A 19,159-nucleotide genomic window follows, 5' to 3' on the forward strand; every position below is an offset into this window, starting at 1 on the left:
TGCGCCTTCCCAAGATTTTTCAGTTCTGTTCTGACGGACACTGAGCATTACTGAAATATAGTTCTATGTCTGAAGTGCTCTCAAATATTTAGTCAACTCTTCATGTCGCCCAGTGCAGAGGAGATTTTTGGGGATGTCATCAGGGTAGAGAATTTTAGATGTGGGGAAATTTAAGATTTTTCAATGATGACTATGAATCCAGTATCAATTGTCAAAAAAGCCAGTCTGGTTCACTGATGTCCTTTAGGGAAGGAAACTGCCATGCTTATCTGGTCTGGCCTACATGTGGCTCCAGACCTACTGTAATGTGGTTGACTCTTAACTGACCTTGTCATTGGCAGGAGAATTGAGGGTAGTTGAGAAATGATTTCACCTTGAGTATGGTCTGGGGATGGGACTCAGTGTCAAAAAAAGTACTGGAGGCATGGACCTTCCACACATTAAATGACGACTTAGATGTGAACTTGAAGTGCCATAACACAGAGGTCTGCGGCTTGAGCTGGAAAGTGGGATCCAGTTGTTTGGTTCTTTATAACAAGCATAGGCGAAAGGGCCACCTCCTGTGTTTCAAACTCAAAATGTTCCTGATTGAGCGTGGGCATGTTTACTGACCAGGATTGCAGCTTATTATACACATTTGAGTTCTTTTCGTTTCTTTGTTACTAGCTGAAGGGCACTGAATCTAATTATAACATCCTTCCCACCAGTCAATTATTTTGCAACTACTGTGCTGACTGTATTTGCATTATTTCTGAAGTAGACTTAAGGGTGGGGAAAATTGATCGATTTCACCTTGAGGCTAATTTGATGGAACTTGGAATGTATCTAAGAAGTTGAGCACCTTGCTGGCTGATTTGTAACACAGGTTACACTGAATAAGTAATAACATTCCTACATTTTTGAGTCGATCATTAAACTTCTTCAAAATTGCACAAATTTGAACAAAGAAACCTTTGGATGAGAACAGTGGGATTCCGGTGCCATAATTGGAAGTGATCCGGAATTGCAGTAGTTAGTTTATGCAAGGGATCCCCTGATCAACAGCAAATGCTGCATAATCTTTGTTTGACCATGTTGTCGTGGATTTGGTAGATGGAAAAATAAATGTGCTTTCAAATACAGACATACATTTTTTTTTAAAAGCCAAGGAAAATTGTTTGCAGTATCGAAAGAATTTGGAGTGTAGATGTGTTGTGAACTATTTATTTAATAATACATTGTCTTCAGACCACAGTTGACCATTTTTTCCCAAGTCTAACGTACAATTGATGAAGTGTGCTTTTTTTAAAAAAAAATTGTTAAATTGAGAACATGAAACTAAAGACAGAAAGCAGAGTGGCATGCAAAATGGACTCAGTCAGGAAGTACTGAACAAGTGATGACAAGTGGGAAGTTTAGAAGTTAGAGGAAAGCAGAACCTAAGAAGCAAGGATTTTCACCAAGCTGGACAGTCAGAAAAGAACAATCAAGCAGAGGAAAGCAATAACATGAGCATGCAAAGATTGGAGTCAATGGTGTAGTTGCGCAGCAGTATGACAGGGTGAATCAAGAAAGGAATTTAGAAACATATTCACAGGTCTGACAAGATTGAGAAAAGTCTTGCAAGATGTTTAGCTACCCAGTTCCACATAGTGACAAGTGCAGTTGGCATTTGGGGCAGGGTTAATTTCTTTCCAGAGGCCAAATTCAGCACAGGTACATACAGACAGGGTAGGTCATTAGTTCCTTGGTCCTGTGCTGTCATTCAAGGAGATCATGGATGATCTAACTCTATGACCTAACTCCAGAAGCCCAGGGTAAACAAGGCTATAGGATGAATTTTTGATTTAAAATTAACAATTCATATAGCATGATTTTGCAATTTTTTTCACCAATCTTTGCTCATTTCATTCCTGGGCTGGTTTGAATTTTCAGACTATGCACTCTTGTCTTCAATTCCCCAACCAGCTGAAATATTATCTGTTTCCATTACTAGATGGAAATCTTGAAACAAATCACCCTTTACCCTTTTAAATTCTGGGGACTACAAGATTGATTTGTGTACTTTATCAAAGTAAGTTGATCCATGGAATCCAATCATCATACTAGTAAATCTGCGTTGCATTCCTTTGGGCTTTAATATAGTTCTCGAGATGTAATGCTCAACTGCTTCAAGTAGAGCTTGGGTAAATGTTAATGCTGAGTTCTTTTTTCACTTTCCTAAAACACTCCAGTTTGTCTGCTCATCTGTTTAGACTCTGGCCAAACTTTACACAAATTGTGCTTGAATCTAATTGGACACATGGCCATTTTCAGCAGTCCTTTATCATTTCACTGTTCTTCATGTGTGAACTTTCATAGTGAGTGTTAGCAGTCTATTTCATCTGTGGAATGGGATTTGACACAGTCTTGGTCCTTGCTCGCTGGAAGATGTGAATGGTCGGTTAGCTATTTCTGTTTTGCTCTCTCTCTCGCTCTCTCTCTTCCTCTGCCCCCCACTCCCCCACCTTCCCCAGTCCCATGGCTGTCGATTACATCATCCGACTCCGTGCAAAGACTGTAAACTTAATATCAATCACCCAGTTACTATCAGGGCAATTCATTCTTGGGTCCTACTGTTCAGTCTCCCTGAAACATGGTCAAAGCTGAGGACAGATCAGCAGAAACTAGAACCTAGTCTGTAGAGATCAAACAATGGAGAGGAAAATAGTCTGAAGGAATTTGCTAAGCACGAAAGTGAACAAGTCAGACTCATTGCATTGCAACACAACCCAAAATCAGGAGAGAGAAAAAAACGAGATCATATGTCTCGTTTGGCAATCTGACTTTTACACATTGAGTTTCTTACAATCTAAAGAACCACATTTTGTTTGTATACTCTGGTTTGGCATACTCTTCATGTAAAAACGTTTGTCATTTTGCAAAACAATTTGAGGTTGGTGAAGACAGGGCATTCTTATTTCCCCCAAAAAATCTCAGAGTTTCTGTCATTGCTGTGTCTCATGAGTGCTATTTTATAAAGCCATTTATTTCCAAGAAATAAACAAATAACTGTCACCTTGACTTGAATGTTGTCATGAAGTCAAAGGTGATGGATTTCGAGCTCTTTACTGTGAAGTAAAATATCATCCCTTGAAGTACCTTTGTTCATCATCTTGTCTTAGAAAACGTTCACATCACCTTAGACTTAATGCACATGGCAATTTTTTTTTACCTTAAACGTGTAAATCGCTGAAAAGGAAACGAGTTTTCCTGGACTTTGAGTCTGTACAGCTTGCTGCACTTGATTTAATTCCAAATGTGTTTAATCCCCATCAGAAATGCGTTGGCACAACATTTTAAAATAGGTAATTGGGAAGTCAAACCAACATCCATTAAATAGTGTAGAACGACAGGTATTTCACATTTCAATTGACTCTGTGCAAAATTGAGGGATTATCTGTCATTGTTAAGGGTCTGTGCAATTTTTCTTCAAATGACTGAATCTGTCTTTGATTATCTTGTCAGGAGTGGACCGTATCTATATTGGGGATCCATCCCAACGATACCCGAAGCATCATTCTGAACCTACCTCGGCTTCTCAAAGATGGTCAGCATTGTGTGCGCAAGTGGGTGAGTAAACGTTTGGGGATGGTAGTGATGATGGATGAACATAATTGAAACGCCAAGTTGCAAATTTCTGTCAAGCTGTGGAATTGGTGGTGTGCCCCACTGGGAAGTGTCTTGTCAAGACGGGAGCCACTGGATCACACAGGATCACCGTAATCGCCAACCGAATAAGCATGAGTTTTCAAACCTGGTGCACTGTACCCAGTCTCATCATTAGGTACATTGGCATCGGTGCAGCAGCAGTGCAGAATTGTCCTGCCTCTCCCATTGAGATGCCTGCTGTTGTTCTCTGTTCCATGATCTGGCAGGGTGCAAAACAATTTCCATTCACAGTCTCGGTCAGACTTGGAGATCTTGAAGAAGGTCTCCCTGGACCCAACAGGAATGCGTACCACATTTTTTTGCCCCTCTGTACTGTGACTGTTGCTCAAGGAAGGGTGAAACGATGCCTTTTTCCTGTGGCAGCATTGACCCTTCAAGATGTTTTGGAATGCCTTCCTAAATTCTTTGTTTGCAGCCGGGTAGATGATGGGGTTTATGCAGCTGTTAAAATAGCCAAGCCAAAATGTTATTTTGAAGATGGTCTCTGGGGCTTTGTACTTTGGGAAGAAGGAACCTGTGGGAGTAAAGAGGGAAAAAAAAGCATGATTTAAGCTGTGTAATAGCATTGACATCAAGTTGAATTTAAATCAGTGATTCATTGGAGCAGGATTAACTTAGTCCATCTCAAAAATGACCAATTACATGACACATGATCCCCATTATGCTTTATGAGCAAAAGCTGGTATTTAAACTGTGGCTAAACTTAATAAGCTGCTGGTCAAAATTCTCCACAAACTGCAAACAGTGTTCCACAAATGTTGATATTTATGAACACAGAAATAGGATTTGGATGGAACACTTTTGGGAAGGTAATTGAAATGCTTTGTGCAAATACCAATCATACAAATATTATGTTCCTAACTGCGTTCAGTGATGCACTGTTTAAGGGAAGTGGGTTTGTGTTGAAGTGGGTCCACGGTGCAAAATGGTAACAAGTATATGAAATGAGCAGTGAAGCTTGGAGTTTGAAAGTTAATCGTGGACCAGAATGTCTCTTTGAAGCTGAATGTTTTATGTTTGCAGTTTGAATCAGAGAATGTGACTATTGCATGATTGCGAGTATAGTTTATTCGTGGAAAAGCTCAGCAGGTCTGGCAGCATCTGTGAAGACAAATCAGAGTTAATGTTTCAGGTCTGGTGACCCTTCCTCAGAGCAGTTTCTTATCACTGTTATGGAAGAGAGATCTCATCATCTTCAATGTGGCTGGAGTTGTCTCTAGGCCCGACTGGGTAGTAACACCAGCTTCAGGGAATTGTACAGAGAAATGGCAGATCTCCTAGTAAAACATCTGGTCCCTGATTTATTAGGCTGGAACGTTGGCTAAACAGACCATTCTTCCAGTTGGAAAGCGGCTTTAACCATTGCTTGGCAGTGACCTGCTAGTGCCAGGTGCAGTTTCCATTTCTCACATCACCTTAAGGTGGCATTACTGCAAAACACAGCGATAGCAAAGATGCGTTCCCATTCAGGGGGCCACTGGCACACGTACTAGGGAAACAGGAAGTTGTAGTGTTGAGATGGGCTTTGTGTAAGACCTAGTGTGACTGGTGTCTCATGAATTGTAAAACTTGGGTTTTGAACAATCAAGAGTTGGGTTGGGGGTGGGTGGGGTGGGGAGGAATATGTAAGAGGTCACATGGGGAGATGAAGAAATTTGAAGAGACAAGTTGTGGCTTAACAGATCATTTTGTCCTCTTCTCCCACTTGTTTGATTGTCTTTCAAAGTTTTCATGGTGAGTTGTTCAGTTCAATCGCTGGTTTTTGTCTTTTTAAGAGTGACCTTCTCCACTCTGCAAACAGATGAGTCTGCATCAGGGGAGACTTCAAACTCTGGAGGAAGGAGAAACATAACTTATCTTTGTGTGATTGAGAAATTCAAACGGCAACTTGATGTTCAAAAGCATTGCATGAGTAAGATTTCACAAAGATCCTGCCGAGCTTGAAAAACAATTTATTTTGTGTGCACTTATCCCATCTTTCTATTTATCTAACCTAAACAGCGGACACTTGAATCACTGTTATCATTGCAGACTTCTTCTCCAATATGTGTCTGATGATTCATTATAATTTCAAGGTTCTTTGGACAAATAGGTGAAAACTTCTGACTTTTTTTTCGCTGTTGCCTGTCACACTTAATGGTCTTTTGTGCTTTCAGAATATTATTTACTTACATGAAAAGGGTACCACTGCTTTTGAAGAAAAATATACATTGTGAGAGTTTTTAAAATATGGCATTAAACAATGGAATGCGAGACATTTAAAAACAAAAAGTGTGAACTGAAATTAGAATCTTTGCTATGTTCAGGGACACAATGTCAGGCCAGCATCAGGATTTGTCACTGTGATCTGCACATCGGTGTGGAAGGCTCCAGACCAGTACAACTAGATGCACTGTTTGATTCTTGGAGTAATAAGTTATAACGGTAGATTCCCAGCAGAAATTGCTAAATAAATCATTCTTTTTGAATGTCGAGGCTAGGGACGTTTGGCCCTAAGTGAGGGAATGATTGATATGTCTCATTCCTTCAAGAAATTTATGTGCAAGGTTTGGTGACCCCATTTCGACAGTTCCCTCTATTCTCCACGATGAGAGTAAGCCCATTTATAATCAGTGTGATTAGAGACAGCGTTTCATAAATGCTCTTTTATATCCTGACAAATGGCAATACCAATGTGATAAATGAAGCCTATAATTCTATATATGAATAAAGAACTGGCCCAAAGCTCAGGCATATCAAACATTCAGCCCAACAGATCAGTACTAGTGTTTATGTACCATATTATCCTCCTGCCATGCCTGCTTCACCTCATTCCTGCCAACGTATCCGTTCTATTCTCTCTCGAGTATTGAGCTTTCCCTTATGTGCATCTGTACTACTTGACTGAACCACTTCATGTGGTAGCAAATTATCTGAGTAGTTATAGATAAACATGGATCAATAAAGACTACTGACTAGGCAACTGAACGGTCTTAAATAAATCAGCTTTTATGTGAATGCTTCCAAAGAACAGCTTAAAATCAAAGGTGTTTATTCATTTTTGCTGTATTACATAAGATAGATTATTATCAGCCTGAAACTCCTTTGTTCTGTGATGGATGCAAGAGGCACAAAATTTCAGTACATTGTGCAGTTTGCTGTCGAGTAGAATGAAAGCGCACATATTATGTTCTAATCAACTGCACAGTGGGTCTTGCAGAGTACAAAGTCACAATTGGATCTCCTTGAAATGGAAAAAGAAGGGCTAATCAGAATGATACAAATAAAAAGCATAAGGAGGATATGGGTAATCAAAACTCCATTCACCAAAATTGAAGGGGGACATAACAATGTGGGAATTTTTCAGACAATTGGATAGTCACATCAAATCTTCAAATCAAAAAGTACAGAAACAGACCCTTCGGTGTAACTAATCTATGCCAACCAGGTTTCTGGAACTGAATTCGTCCCATTTGCCTGCACTTGGCCCATATCCCTCTAAACTTTTGCTATCATTGTACTTGTGTCTTCCACTGTCTCTGGCAGGTCATTCCATACACACACCATTCCTCTGTTTGAAAAAGTTGCCCCACAGGGCCCATTTAAATCATTCGCTTCTCAGCTGATTTGATTTGATTTATTGTCACTTGCACCAAAGTAGAGTGAAAAGCTTTGTTTGCGAGCAGTACAGGCAGATTGTAGTAAGCAAGGACATGGGGTGAAAAAAATTAGGACAGAGTGAGGTACACAGGTTACACTGCACACGACGTACATAAGGCAAGATCAGTATTGACAAGAACAACATTATTTGAAGTTAGAGAGTCCATTCATCAGTCTAATAATGGCAGAGAAGAAACTGTTTTTGAACCTGCTGATACATGAATTCAAGCTTTTGCATCTGCTTGATGGAAGAAGTTATAGGAGAGCATTACCAGGGTGGGATGGGTCTTTGATGATGGTAGCCCTTCAGCAGTAACAAGACCTGTAAACGGAGTCCGTGGGTGGGAAGTTGGCTTCCGTGATAGTCTGGGCTGTGCACACAACCTTCTTTAGTTTCTCCACCCGGGTAGAGCAGTTGTCGTACCAGGCCGTTAAGCACCCAGACAGTATGCTTTCTATGATGCATCTGTACAAGTTGGTGAGGGACCTTATGGACATGCCAAATTTCCTGAGCTGCCTGACGAAGAAGAGACACTGTTGTGCCTTCTGACTGTTGCATCTACGTGGGAAATCCAAGACATATTGTCGGTTATTGTCACTCCGAGGAACTTGATGCTTTTGACCATTACCTCAGCTGCGTCGATGTAGATGGGGTCATGTTCTCCCCCTTTCTTTCTGAAGTCAATGATCAGTTATTTAGTTTTGCTGACATTGAGAGAGATGTTGTTATCATTGTACCACATCATCAAGCCCTGTGTCTCCTTTTTGTATTCTGACTCATCGTTGTTTAATATCTGTCCTAACATGGTGGTGTTGTCAGCAAACTTGTAGATGGCATTCATTCCGAATTTGGCTACATGTCATGGGTGTACAGGGAGTACACCCTGTAGACAAGCTGGTGAAGGTCCTTCCTATAGCAGGGCAACCACAATTGTAGGCAGTATTCCAAATGTGGCCTTCATAATGTCTTGCACAGCCATAACATGATGTCCAAACTCCTGCACTCAATGCTTTAATGGACAAAGGCAAGTGTGCCCAACACCCTGTCTACCTGTTGTGCCACTTTGATGGAATTATGTACCTGCAACCCTCAGTCTCTCTGTTTGACAACACTCCCAGGACCCTACCACTAACTGTGTAAGTCCTGCCCTGGTTTGTCTGACCAAAACGCCATACCTTGCATTTAACGGAATTAAACTTCATCTGCCATTTTTTGGCCCACTGGTGCAATTGATCAAGATCCTGTTGTACTCTTAGACAACCTTCTTCACTGTCCACTGTGCCATCAATTTTGGTGTCACCATGCCTCCTATATTCTCATCTGAATTATTTATGACTGCACCATTGGCAACCATGCCTTAAACTTGACAGGCCTGAAGCTTTATCATTCCCTCTGTAAAACTCTCCATTACCCCAACTTTGCACCTTCATTTATGTTTCATTTCAAACTAAGTTTATTTCCAAGACTGACTGCCATCTGTACAGATAACATGTTCAAGGTGCTATATAAATTCAATTTTTGATGCTGCAGCATCCCATTCATCACAATTTAGTTTTTGGTTTAATAACCTCTGCGGTGCTTGTCATTCTTTTGGGAAGACTGTGTGGGCACTATTTTGAGTTCCCACTCCAAACTCTGTTCCTAGCTTCTGACACCATCTCTGTTGCTGACAACAGTCTGATTTAACCAGGTTGTTGGTGACTTTGTTTCATGTTTTCTTGTTGGAAAGCATTAACTTCCAGTCCATGCCAATCCACATTTTAAAATCTTCACCCATGGTTTTATATGCCTCCCTTGCTTTGCTCCCACCTCCTTCTGGACTCCATTTACAACCCTACAAATGACAGTGATACATGCACTCCTCTCATTGTGGCCTCCTGTGCATTCCCAATTGTAATTGCTCCCTCTTGGTTATGCTTTCAGTTGCTTTGGCTTCCAGCTCTGGAATAGTTTTCTACATCTGTTTGCTTCTTTGTTCTTTTTTTTGTCCTTTTTACAATACACCTTAAAACATGGGTTTTTGACAAAGCTTTTGGTCATCTGGCTTTCTGATGTCTGTCATGTGTCTTGAGATCATATTTTGCATTTTAATTCTCGTGTGAAGCATCTTGTGATCCATGTCTTATCATGTTGAATATGATAGAAATATAAACTAATGTTCATATTTTGGCACTTTGTGGCTTTACTAATTTAATGAAACTGTGAACTGTTGCATTTTGTTTAGTATGTTGCATACAGGATATACACCAATGTATTAATTAATACTCAGGTGAAAACATCACTTTTAAGCATTGAAACAATTGCGATAAATGTATTTAGATTAGCACAGACTTGATGGGCTGAAAGGCCTCTTCTGCGCTTTACAAGTCTAATGTCATGTGCTTTTAACCCAACATTCAATCCTGCCTAATTTGAAGAAACCTTAGGGAATTTCCCATGGCAAATCAACATGCCTGGTGGAAGTTTTAAAATAACCTGGGAATAATGTTTGCCTGTTACACGCTACATGTCAACACCACAGCCAAGCAATCTGCACCTCTATCTCACGCTGTATAAATTGACATTCCCATTAGAATTTGGCATTCTTGCCATTCTGCCCTGACATGTGCAAGACAAATAACATGAAAAGCTTGGCATCCAAAATCAAGGTAATATGTTTTTTTTTCCTGATTGGAATATCTAGAGTTTCAGAAAACTGAGAAAAGCTTTGAGAAAATGCTTTGAAAATACTGGAAAGTTATAAGAGCATACTTGAAATGTTGACAACATGCAGGACAGACGGCCCTGGAGTTATTGAGACCAAAACAAACACAGGCACTCCAGAAGCTAATTACACAAACGTGTCACACCTTATTTATTGTTCTCTAAATCTAGCAAGCCAGCTGCAATAACATCTAGATTTGCCAGACCAAGCTTATAAACCAACATGTTTTATCATCAGTCATCAATCTCTTCAAATGGTTACACTCTATGCAGGTTATTGCACCACCAGTGTTTCTGATGTAAATTCAAACATAAGTTTTTCCTCCAATAAAAATCTTGATTTGTATTTAATTTATGTTAGTGTTTCCCTGCTTTGACTACAACTGGTGATTCCTCAACTTGGCTTACACAAATAAAGAGCTGACCCGATCACGAATCTGTCAACGTCTCTCAGTGATTTTCTCACTTACATCTGCTCCACTGACAGTGTACTTGATCTCTGTTCCATTGTAAAACTTGGATGTGGGACTCGTTGCTCTTAATCTGAATTGGAAATAAGTAAACGGAAGAGTTGAGGACATCATTACACAATTCCAGTAATACCTGGCTGTTATCATGTCTGTTTGCCTGTTTTAACTTGGCAAATTTCATAATCCGGTCACTAATATTTTTGACAGCATGGTACAATATGATGAAGGATATTTGTCTTGTTGCTTCATTGAGAGTTCTCCCTTCTCCCTCCTCAAAAATGTGTCACGCTGTATATGTTCACAAAATCCAAGCTTTGACAACTGCAGTTGTCCAGTTGGAAAGTTATGAGACATATACGTATTTATATTTCAAGACAGAATCAATTTCATGTTTTTTTTAAGAAGTGCATCCAGAGAGAATGCCTGCTATGTCCATGTCACACTGAAACTTGCCTGAGTTTGTGCTGAGGGGGAGTACTCTGTCCCTTCAGCCTGATTGTAATGGCAGACAGCGAGAAGATTGTGAAGGACATCAGAAATTTGGGACATGTGAGTTTGAAGGAAATGATTGAAAACCTTGATACAAGAAGTTGTAAATACAAGTTTGTTGTTGATACCTGCTCAGTTCCAGAGATGTAACTCTGCTATAAGCCAATGTAGATCTTGCATGATTGATAAAGTCCAGAGTAGCAGCTGTAACACAGTCTTCTGTCTTAACAAGAATATTCTGATCTCTTTTACTTCAGTTTTTCCAAGGGAAAACTGAAAGGACACTTGTGAAATGTGGCTTGATCCAAATGAAGCAGCTGCTTTGTAGCACACTGCGATGGACATGGAGAACACTCATTGGGCACAATTTCCAATGATACCACAAGAACAGCACATATGTTTACAGACAGAATATGTGCTCTTCTTCACAGTCTCCTGTAGTTCTTAGCTCTTCATTTCTAGGAAAGTCTTCAGTGCTTTCTCTTTGATAAGCCTCATCACCCTTATTACCTTCCTGTTTGAAAGGCTCCTGTTTCCCCTCAAGTCCAAGTAACTGTTTAAAAGTGACCAAAGCCTTCCCAATGCTGTGGGTCTGATGATTTTTTGATTTCTCAGTCTTAAAAGAAGTCGCTAAAAATTTCGGTCCAAGCAGAAACAGCAAGACTTGCTTTCAATATGTTAGGAACTGCTTGTCGCCAATCTTTTGGTTAAAACTTAGGCTGTAAGCTATAGAAACAGAATAAGGCCATTCAGCCCATCAGGTCTGCTCCTTCATTTAATCATGTCTGATATGTTTCTCAATCTCATTCTCCTTCCTTCTCCCCGTAACCCTTGATTCCCTTACGAGCTAAGAACCTGTCTCTGTCTGTCTTAAAGGCACTTATTGACCTGGTCTCCGCAGACTTCTGTGGCAATGAGTTCCACACATTCACTACCCTCTGATTGAAGAAATTACTCCTTATCTCGGTTCTAAAGGGTCATCTGAGGCTGTGCCCTCAGATCCTCATCTCTCCTACTAATGCAAACATCTTCTCCATATACACTCTACCCAAGCCTCTCAGCATTCTGCAAGTTTCAATGAAATCCCAACCCCCTTGTCCTTCTAAACTCCATCTAGCACAGACCTGGAGTTCTGAACCGCTTCTCATATGACAAGTCCTTCATCCCTGGGATCATTTTTGTAAATCTCCTCTGAACTATCTGAGGCCAGCACATCCTGCTCTCAATATTCCAAATGCAGTTTGACCAGGGCCTTGTACAGCCTCAGCAGTACATCTCTGCACTCATATTCTAGCCCTCTAGAAATGAATGCAAACATTACATATGCTTTCCTATCTGCTGACTGAACCTACATGTTAAGAATCCTGATCCAGGACTCCCATGTCCTTTTCTGTTTCAGATTTCTGAAACCTTTCCCCATTTAGAAAATAGTCTCTGCCTCTCTACTTTCTACCAAAGCGCATAACCTCACACTTACCCATATTGTATTCCATGTGCCACTTCTTTGCCCACACTGCTAGCCTGTCCATGTGCTTCTGCAGCACCCCCTCCAACCCCTCTGGACTCTCTCAAAGGCCAGCACATCCTTCATTAATAAGCGGCCCAAAACTGCTCTCGATATTCTAAATGCGGTCTGACCAAAGCCTTATACAGCACATCTCTGTTGTTGAATTTTTGCCCACTTGACATGAACGTGATATAATATACTCATTTTAACAACCCAACATTAACACAAAGGTTGGAGGAAATTTTAATTTAAATTTTAGTCTTCTTTGGCAAAATATACAAAACTAAAGACATAAAACATGACTGGAGCATTTAAGATCATGATCAAATGGTAAACACAGACTGAATGTTGAACCATGACAATTGGGCAAAAGGTGTTGGTTCAAATTCGTGGAAACAATTCCACATGTTTTTCAAAAGAGTTGCCAACATGTGAAATGGAATTTTGGACAGTGTGAAAGTAACTAACCCTCCAGGCATTATTGAGAAACTGCTACAAGTGGCGGTGGGGAGGTCTTGTGATGCAGTGAGCAGCAACTTTGCCTCTGGCCCAGAGGCTTTGGGATTGAGTTCCAACCATAGACATGAAGCAAGGTGCATTCCCAATGTGTCAAAATTGGCTGATTATGAACTGCTAAACCTTCCAGTACATCAGTGGCACAATGGGATTGTGTCTTGGTCAGCAAAGAGTGGTACTCTTCAAGCTATGTGGTCTCCAGTGACAGACCAGCAACCTGGTCCAGTAGAAGTGAGCCATAGAAACAGAAATAATCATATGCTTGCCTGCTTCATAGTCTCAGTAGGAAGCAGCCATGATTGGTAGGAATGGGAACAACTGTCAGGTCTTGCCGTTATGAGTTTAGATGGGTTGATTGCCTCCCCATCTCTTTTCCCCAACACACACCACCACTGCAAACCACCACCCCCACCACAACCGCCCCCCCACCAATGTATTTCACTAACGCAGAAACCAACTGGCAAATGTGACATCAAGCCATTAATTCTGGTGCATTTCAATAATTCTTCCTTTCAGTATTCAGAGGTACTGAACTTGCACACTGTTGTATTGCTCAAGTTGCAAATAATTTTTCCATTTGAAAAGGTGTTTTGTTTAAATAGAAAGAGATGAAGAAAGGCACAGATATTAGGGCACCATAAAAGAAAGAGTGCTAGGTAAATGGAGAAGGGATGATTGGTTGGCACTAACATGAAACATGTTTTGATGCCTTGCAAAGGGAAGCTTTGAAGTCTGAGTCAGGTGTCTTAAATGCACAGTGAAACACTGAAGTACACAATGACTGAATAACTAGATCATTTCCATGAAGGGATGGTATTCTACTGATTAGTGCACAGTGTTCATCAACTTTGGATCTTGCAGAAGTTAATGAAAAATCAATTGTAAATTATTTAAAATAATACCATTTAAAATAATAGAGCATGGGTGTCGTGTTGAAACCTGAATTGTTTTCCAAACAAAAATGTTACTGATAATTCAACTTTAATGATGATCGTACGTCCCCTCCACTCCCTCTTCGTTTTAAACACCTGTAAAGGAACTAAGTGGCATACCCAATGAGTGTATGGTCAAGGCTCACAAACAAAACCAATTAAATCCCCGTTTATCCCCAAGGCTTGATTTCGTTCTCATGTATACAAGAAAAATCCAACATGAATAATGACGACAGGAAAAGTTGCATTTATAGTGCACCTTTTAAAGTAGTAAAATGTCCCATGGTACTTCACAAGTCTTTGACAAACAAAATTGGTGTATTAAATGCATTGACTTCTGCTTCTCTGGATTAAGCCATCCGTTTGCAAGTTTAACAATTCAGATTTGCCAGCTGCTTGCATGATTGATCTAATGGTCATGATATCTCTTCCACCTTGTAAATACATTTTAATGTGATTCAAACTCCTATAGAGAAGTTGAACAAAAATAGTGATGCAGCCAGGAGCTGGAAATAATTGGCTTTCGAGTTGCAGACTGTAACATAAAATCGTTGTATCTTTAGTTCAACTTGTTACATAGACAGCTTACTACTCCAAGTTTATGTGTGAAATCCAAAATATGACATCTGACCAACAAAAACTATAATTTAGAGTGTAGGTATGGCACATGATCAAGAGGGCTGATGGGGTGCTATTGGTCATTTTGAGTGGGATAAAACAATACTTTTATGTTTCAGCCAATAATGCATTGGTGAGACAAGATCTTAAAAAGTGTATGAAGTTTCGGTCTCTTTATTTAACAAAGGATGGAAGTGCATCGAAGGTTTATTAGATTGATGCCCAGAGTTGTCTCAGGAGGATGGATCGGACAGATGGCCTTGCTTCCATTGGAGTTTAGAAGAGTGAGAAATGACTTGATTGTAGTTAATAAGGTCCTGAATGGGAGTCAGTCCAGAACTAGGGGAGACTTATAAAATTATGAAATGCTATTATAAAAAATCCTTTCGGGACAGAGATGAGAAATGTTTTTGTGAGGATTGAGAAACCTTGAAACTGTGCTTCAGAAGGCAGTAGAGACAGGGTCATTGAATATTTACATGTCAGAGGTATATAGATTCTTCAGGGGAATCGAGGGTTATCTGGTGTGAATGACAATGTAGAATGTGAAGCACAATATCAGCCATCATCTCAATGAAAACAGCAGGGCTGAGGGGCCAAATGGTCGACTTCTTTGTATGTGTGGACGACCCATTGTATTTGCACCACCCATATAGAATCAGAGTCATACAGCACAAAATCAGACGTTTCCGTCCAAACGGTCCTTGTCAACCATAATCCCAAATTAAATGAGTCTGACCTGCCTGTGCTTGGCCTTCAAATATTTCTTATCCATGCATTTATCCAAATATCTTTTAATTGTTGTAACTGTACTCACATCCACCATTTCTTCTGGAAGTTCATTGCACACAAACTACTCTCTGTAAAAAAAAAAGCCCATTTTTAAAAAAATCTTGCTCCTCTCACCTTAAAAATATGCCCCCTAGTTTTAAAATCCCACACCCTAGGGAAGACACCTACCATTCACTTTATCTACCCTGCATGATTTTATAAACCTTTATGAGGTCACCCCTCAACCTCCCACGCTCTAGTGAAACAAATCCCAGCCTACCTAGCCTGTCTTTATAACTCAAACCATCCATTCCCATCAACATCCTTGTAAATTCTTTCGGAACCCCCTCCAACTTAATAATATCCTTGCTACAGAAAGGTGACCAGACCTGGACACAGCACTCCAGAAGATGCCTCACAAACATCCTGTACAACCACAACATGAAGTCCTAACTCCTATGCTCAGTGGTCTGAGCAATGAAGGCAAGGGTGCTAAATGCCTTCTTTAAGCAAATTTCACATAATTATGTACCTAAACCCTAGGTCTATCTGTTGACAACATTATTCAAGGCCCTACTTTTAATTGTATAAATCCTGCCCTTCTTTGTTTTACCAAAATACAGCATATTTTCATACTTTCCTTGACTTGTCACCTGAAGCCTTGAAAATTGACTGGCTTGGCATTTTGTTTATTATAAAGATTGTTGTGACTGAGCTATCATTCTTAAAATATCCTGTTTCATTTGCGGAATTGCAATTGAATCCCGATGTAACCTTGCTGTGTCCCACTGCACTGTTTCTTTTTCAGGGTGGAGCTGGAGGATCACAGCAGGCCAGGCAGCATCGGAGGAGCAGGAAATTTGACGTTTCGGGTCGGGATCCTTCTTCAGAGCACTTTCCTGCTGCTCTGATGCTGCCTGGCCTGCTGTGTTCTCCAGCTCCACACTGTGTTATCTCCGACTCCAGCATCTGCAATTCTTACTATCTCTGACCGTCTTCTTTCAAGCTTTTTTTTTGGTATGTTTTCCCCTTTGTAAGTACTTTCCACACTGAAGAAAGCCCGAATAATGCTGTAAAAAACAATCGTTTTGAATAGAACGAAAGCTCAGTCCCCTGGAAATAAATGAAAATTCCATTCTTTTACTCTGACAGGGTCTTTGAGCTTGCACAAGCCTGGACACTGGGCAGTTTAGCATGGCCGATCCACGTAACCATATGCCAGTCGTTCTTCGCAAAACCATTTGATCGAAATATTTCTGTCCATAAAATATTTCGTGCACTTTATTGTCGCAACTGATGTGTGTGGTAGATGATTAAACGTAATTCGTTGCATCATTGTACAATAATCTAACCGTACTGCAATTCCGCGCTGTCTGCTGGGTTCTCTCTCTTTCTCTGTCTTTTTAACCCTACCTGCCCAACTTCTGCTTTAGTCAATTTGGCTTTTTCGAGTTTGAAATTCCTGTCTTCCATTGTCGCTGTCCTTTCTCTGCCCCCCTTTTGTTTTTGCACTTTTTTTAACAAAGAAAAGCCACCTTTCAAGTACACACAGCAGTTTCTCCTTCACCCTCACACTGTTGCGGTGGATTCCCCCATCATGCCTGACAGTAACTCAATATTTCACTCTATGTCCGCGCTGGTAATAATGCTCCGCTTCTTTCTCCCCGGCAATCTCCCACTGCCTCTTCAGTGATTCTTCCCTCCGCTGTTGAGGGTCTGTCGCTCTACCAGGATCTTATGAGGCTCGTTCACCCATGCTGCTTATTCACGCCTTGACTGAAACAGCGCGGATGTGTCATTTCACGGCAGGGCATTGTTTCCAGACGAAGAAGTTCATAAACCCCAAGTTGTATCTTGGTTTCCACATCAGAGCGACATGTATCCAAGCGGTGACCGAATATTACTACTGAAGGAAAGCGCACTGGTTCCTCTCCTGTCTCAATGAACACTTGGCAACATTCTTCCTCTCCACACACTACTCTCCATTGTTTACACACAAGCATAAAGAGACACCGTCCTGCAAGTGCCAGTAATGGTCATCGCTATATATGTTTCATTATCATGTCACTTTAATTGATTGATGAGTTCCAGAACAGACCCTCCCACAGCCATCACTAACATCGTTATGGCCAATGTCACACTTAGAGAGTCATAGAGATGTACAGCATGGAAACAGACCCTTCGGTCCAACTCGTCCGTGCTGACCAAATATCCTAAATAAATCTAGTCCCATTTGCCAGCATTTGGCCCATGTCTCCCTTAACCTTCCTATTCATATACCCATCCAGATACATTTTAAATGTTCTAATTGTACCAGCATCTACCACTTCTTCTGGCAGCTAATTCCATACACGCACCACCCTCTGCGTGAAAAAGTTGCCCCTCAGGCCCCTTTTAAATCTCCCCCCTCCCCTTAAACCTTTGTCCTCTAGTTTTGGACTCCCCTAGCCTGGGGAAAAGATCTTCGCTATTCACCCTATCCATGACCCTCGTTAATTTTATAAATCGCTACAAGGTTCAGCCCTCAGCCTCCGACACTTCGGGGGGTGCAAAACAAGTCCCAGTCTTTTCAGCCTCTCTCTATCGCTCAAAACCTCCAATGCTACCAATATCCAGCACTCAGAAAGGCCGCTTTAGAATAGCAAAACGCACAGCGAAACACACAGGGAGAAAAGCAGCTGAAGGTTAGGGAGTGTCAGGACACGGATCAGACAAGACGGTGCAATGGAGTCGGTTCTTACCTAAGGGCAGGACCACGAAGAATGGGAGCCAGCAGAGGATGAAGCCTCCGACCACTATCCCCAGGGTCTTGGCCGCTTTCTTCTGCCGCCTGAACTTGAGGAGGAGCACGGAGAACTGAGTCTTCAGCTGGGTCCCCCGGCCCTGGGGGTGGCTCTGGGTCTGGTCCAGTGGGTCAGCCCTCTTCTCCGGCCGGTGGATGCGCAGCGTTACCGGGTCCCCAGTCCCCTTGGATCTCTCCCTCTTCCTGCCCTCTTCCAGGCTCCTGGTTTCGCGCCTCGCCACGATGTAGACCCGGCAGTACATGACCAGGATGACGGCCAGGGGCGCGTAGAAGGATCCCAGGGCCGAGAACAGGACGTAGCCGGGCTCCTCGGTCACTCGGCAGACCGTGTGGTCGGGGGGCGCGGGCTCCTTCCAGCCCAGGAGGGGACCCACCGAGATGGCCAGAGCCAGGGTCCAGACGCCCAGGAGGGTGAGCAGAGCCTTCCTCTGGGTCACGATGGCCGGGTGCCGCAGTGGGTAACTGACCCCGATGTAGCGCTCGATGGAGATGACACAGAGGCTGAGGATGGAGGCGGTGGAGCAGAGGACGTCCAGGGCTGCCCAGATATCACACAGGAGCCGGCCGAGTGGCCAGTGGCCCTGCACCTCGAGCCAGGCGGACAGCGGCAACACGCTGCAGCTCAGCAAGAGGTCGGCCACCGCCAGGTTAACGGTGAAGTAATTGGTGACCGTCTGCAGGGGCCGGTGGCAGACCACCGACAGGACCACCAGAACGTTCCCCAGCAGGGCGAACAGGATGAACGAGCCCAGCGTTAGCCCCAGGGCAATGGTCCGGCTCGGGCTGGGACTGGGGCGGGCTGAGCCGTTCACCGCCAGCACCGAGCCGGTCCGGTTTTCAGGGAGGATCCCCATGTCTGAGCGCAATCTCTCCTCCTCTCCTCCTCCCCTCTTCTCCTCCCCCCTCCCCCTCCCCCCTCCCCTCTCCTCCTCCCCTCTCCTCCTCCTCTTCCCTCCCCTCTCCTCCTCCCCCTCCCCTCTCCTCCTCTTCCCTCCCCTCTCCTCCTCCCCCCCTCTCCTC

The 19,159-nt window shown here is 42.2% G+C and overlaps 1 protein-coding gene across 1 annotated transcript; it reads right to left on the reverse strand.

The window, feature by feature from the left end:
• Window positions 1-1,281: 1,281 nt before the first annotated feature.
• LOC109912341 (alpha-1A adrenergic receptor-like) lies at window positions 1,282-18,993 on the reverse strand. The gene is made up of 2 exons (XM_020511765.2): window positions 18,078-18,993; window positions 1,282-4,204 (listed from the first exon to the last, which is right to left on the reverse strand). The coding sequence occupies exons 1-2, from the start codon at window positions 18,991-18,993 to the stop codon at window positions 3,726-3,728; spliced, it is 1,395 nt and encodes a 464-aa protein (XP_020367354.1). The 3' UTR covers window positions 1,282-3,725.
• Window positions 18,994-19,159: the final 166 nt, after the last annotated feature.

The sequence above is a fragment of the Rhincodon typus genome, chromosome 40 (genome assembly GCF_021869965.1).
Source record: "Rhincodon typus isolate 14 chromosome 40, sRhiTyp1.1, whole genome shotgun sequence".
NCBI lineage: Eukaryota > Metazoa > Chordata > Chondrichthyes > Orectolobiformes > Rhincodontidae > Rhincodon > Rhincodon typus.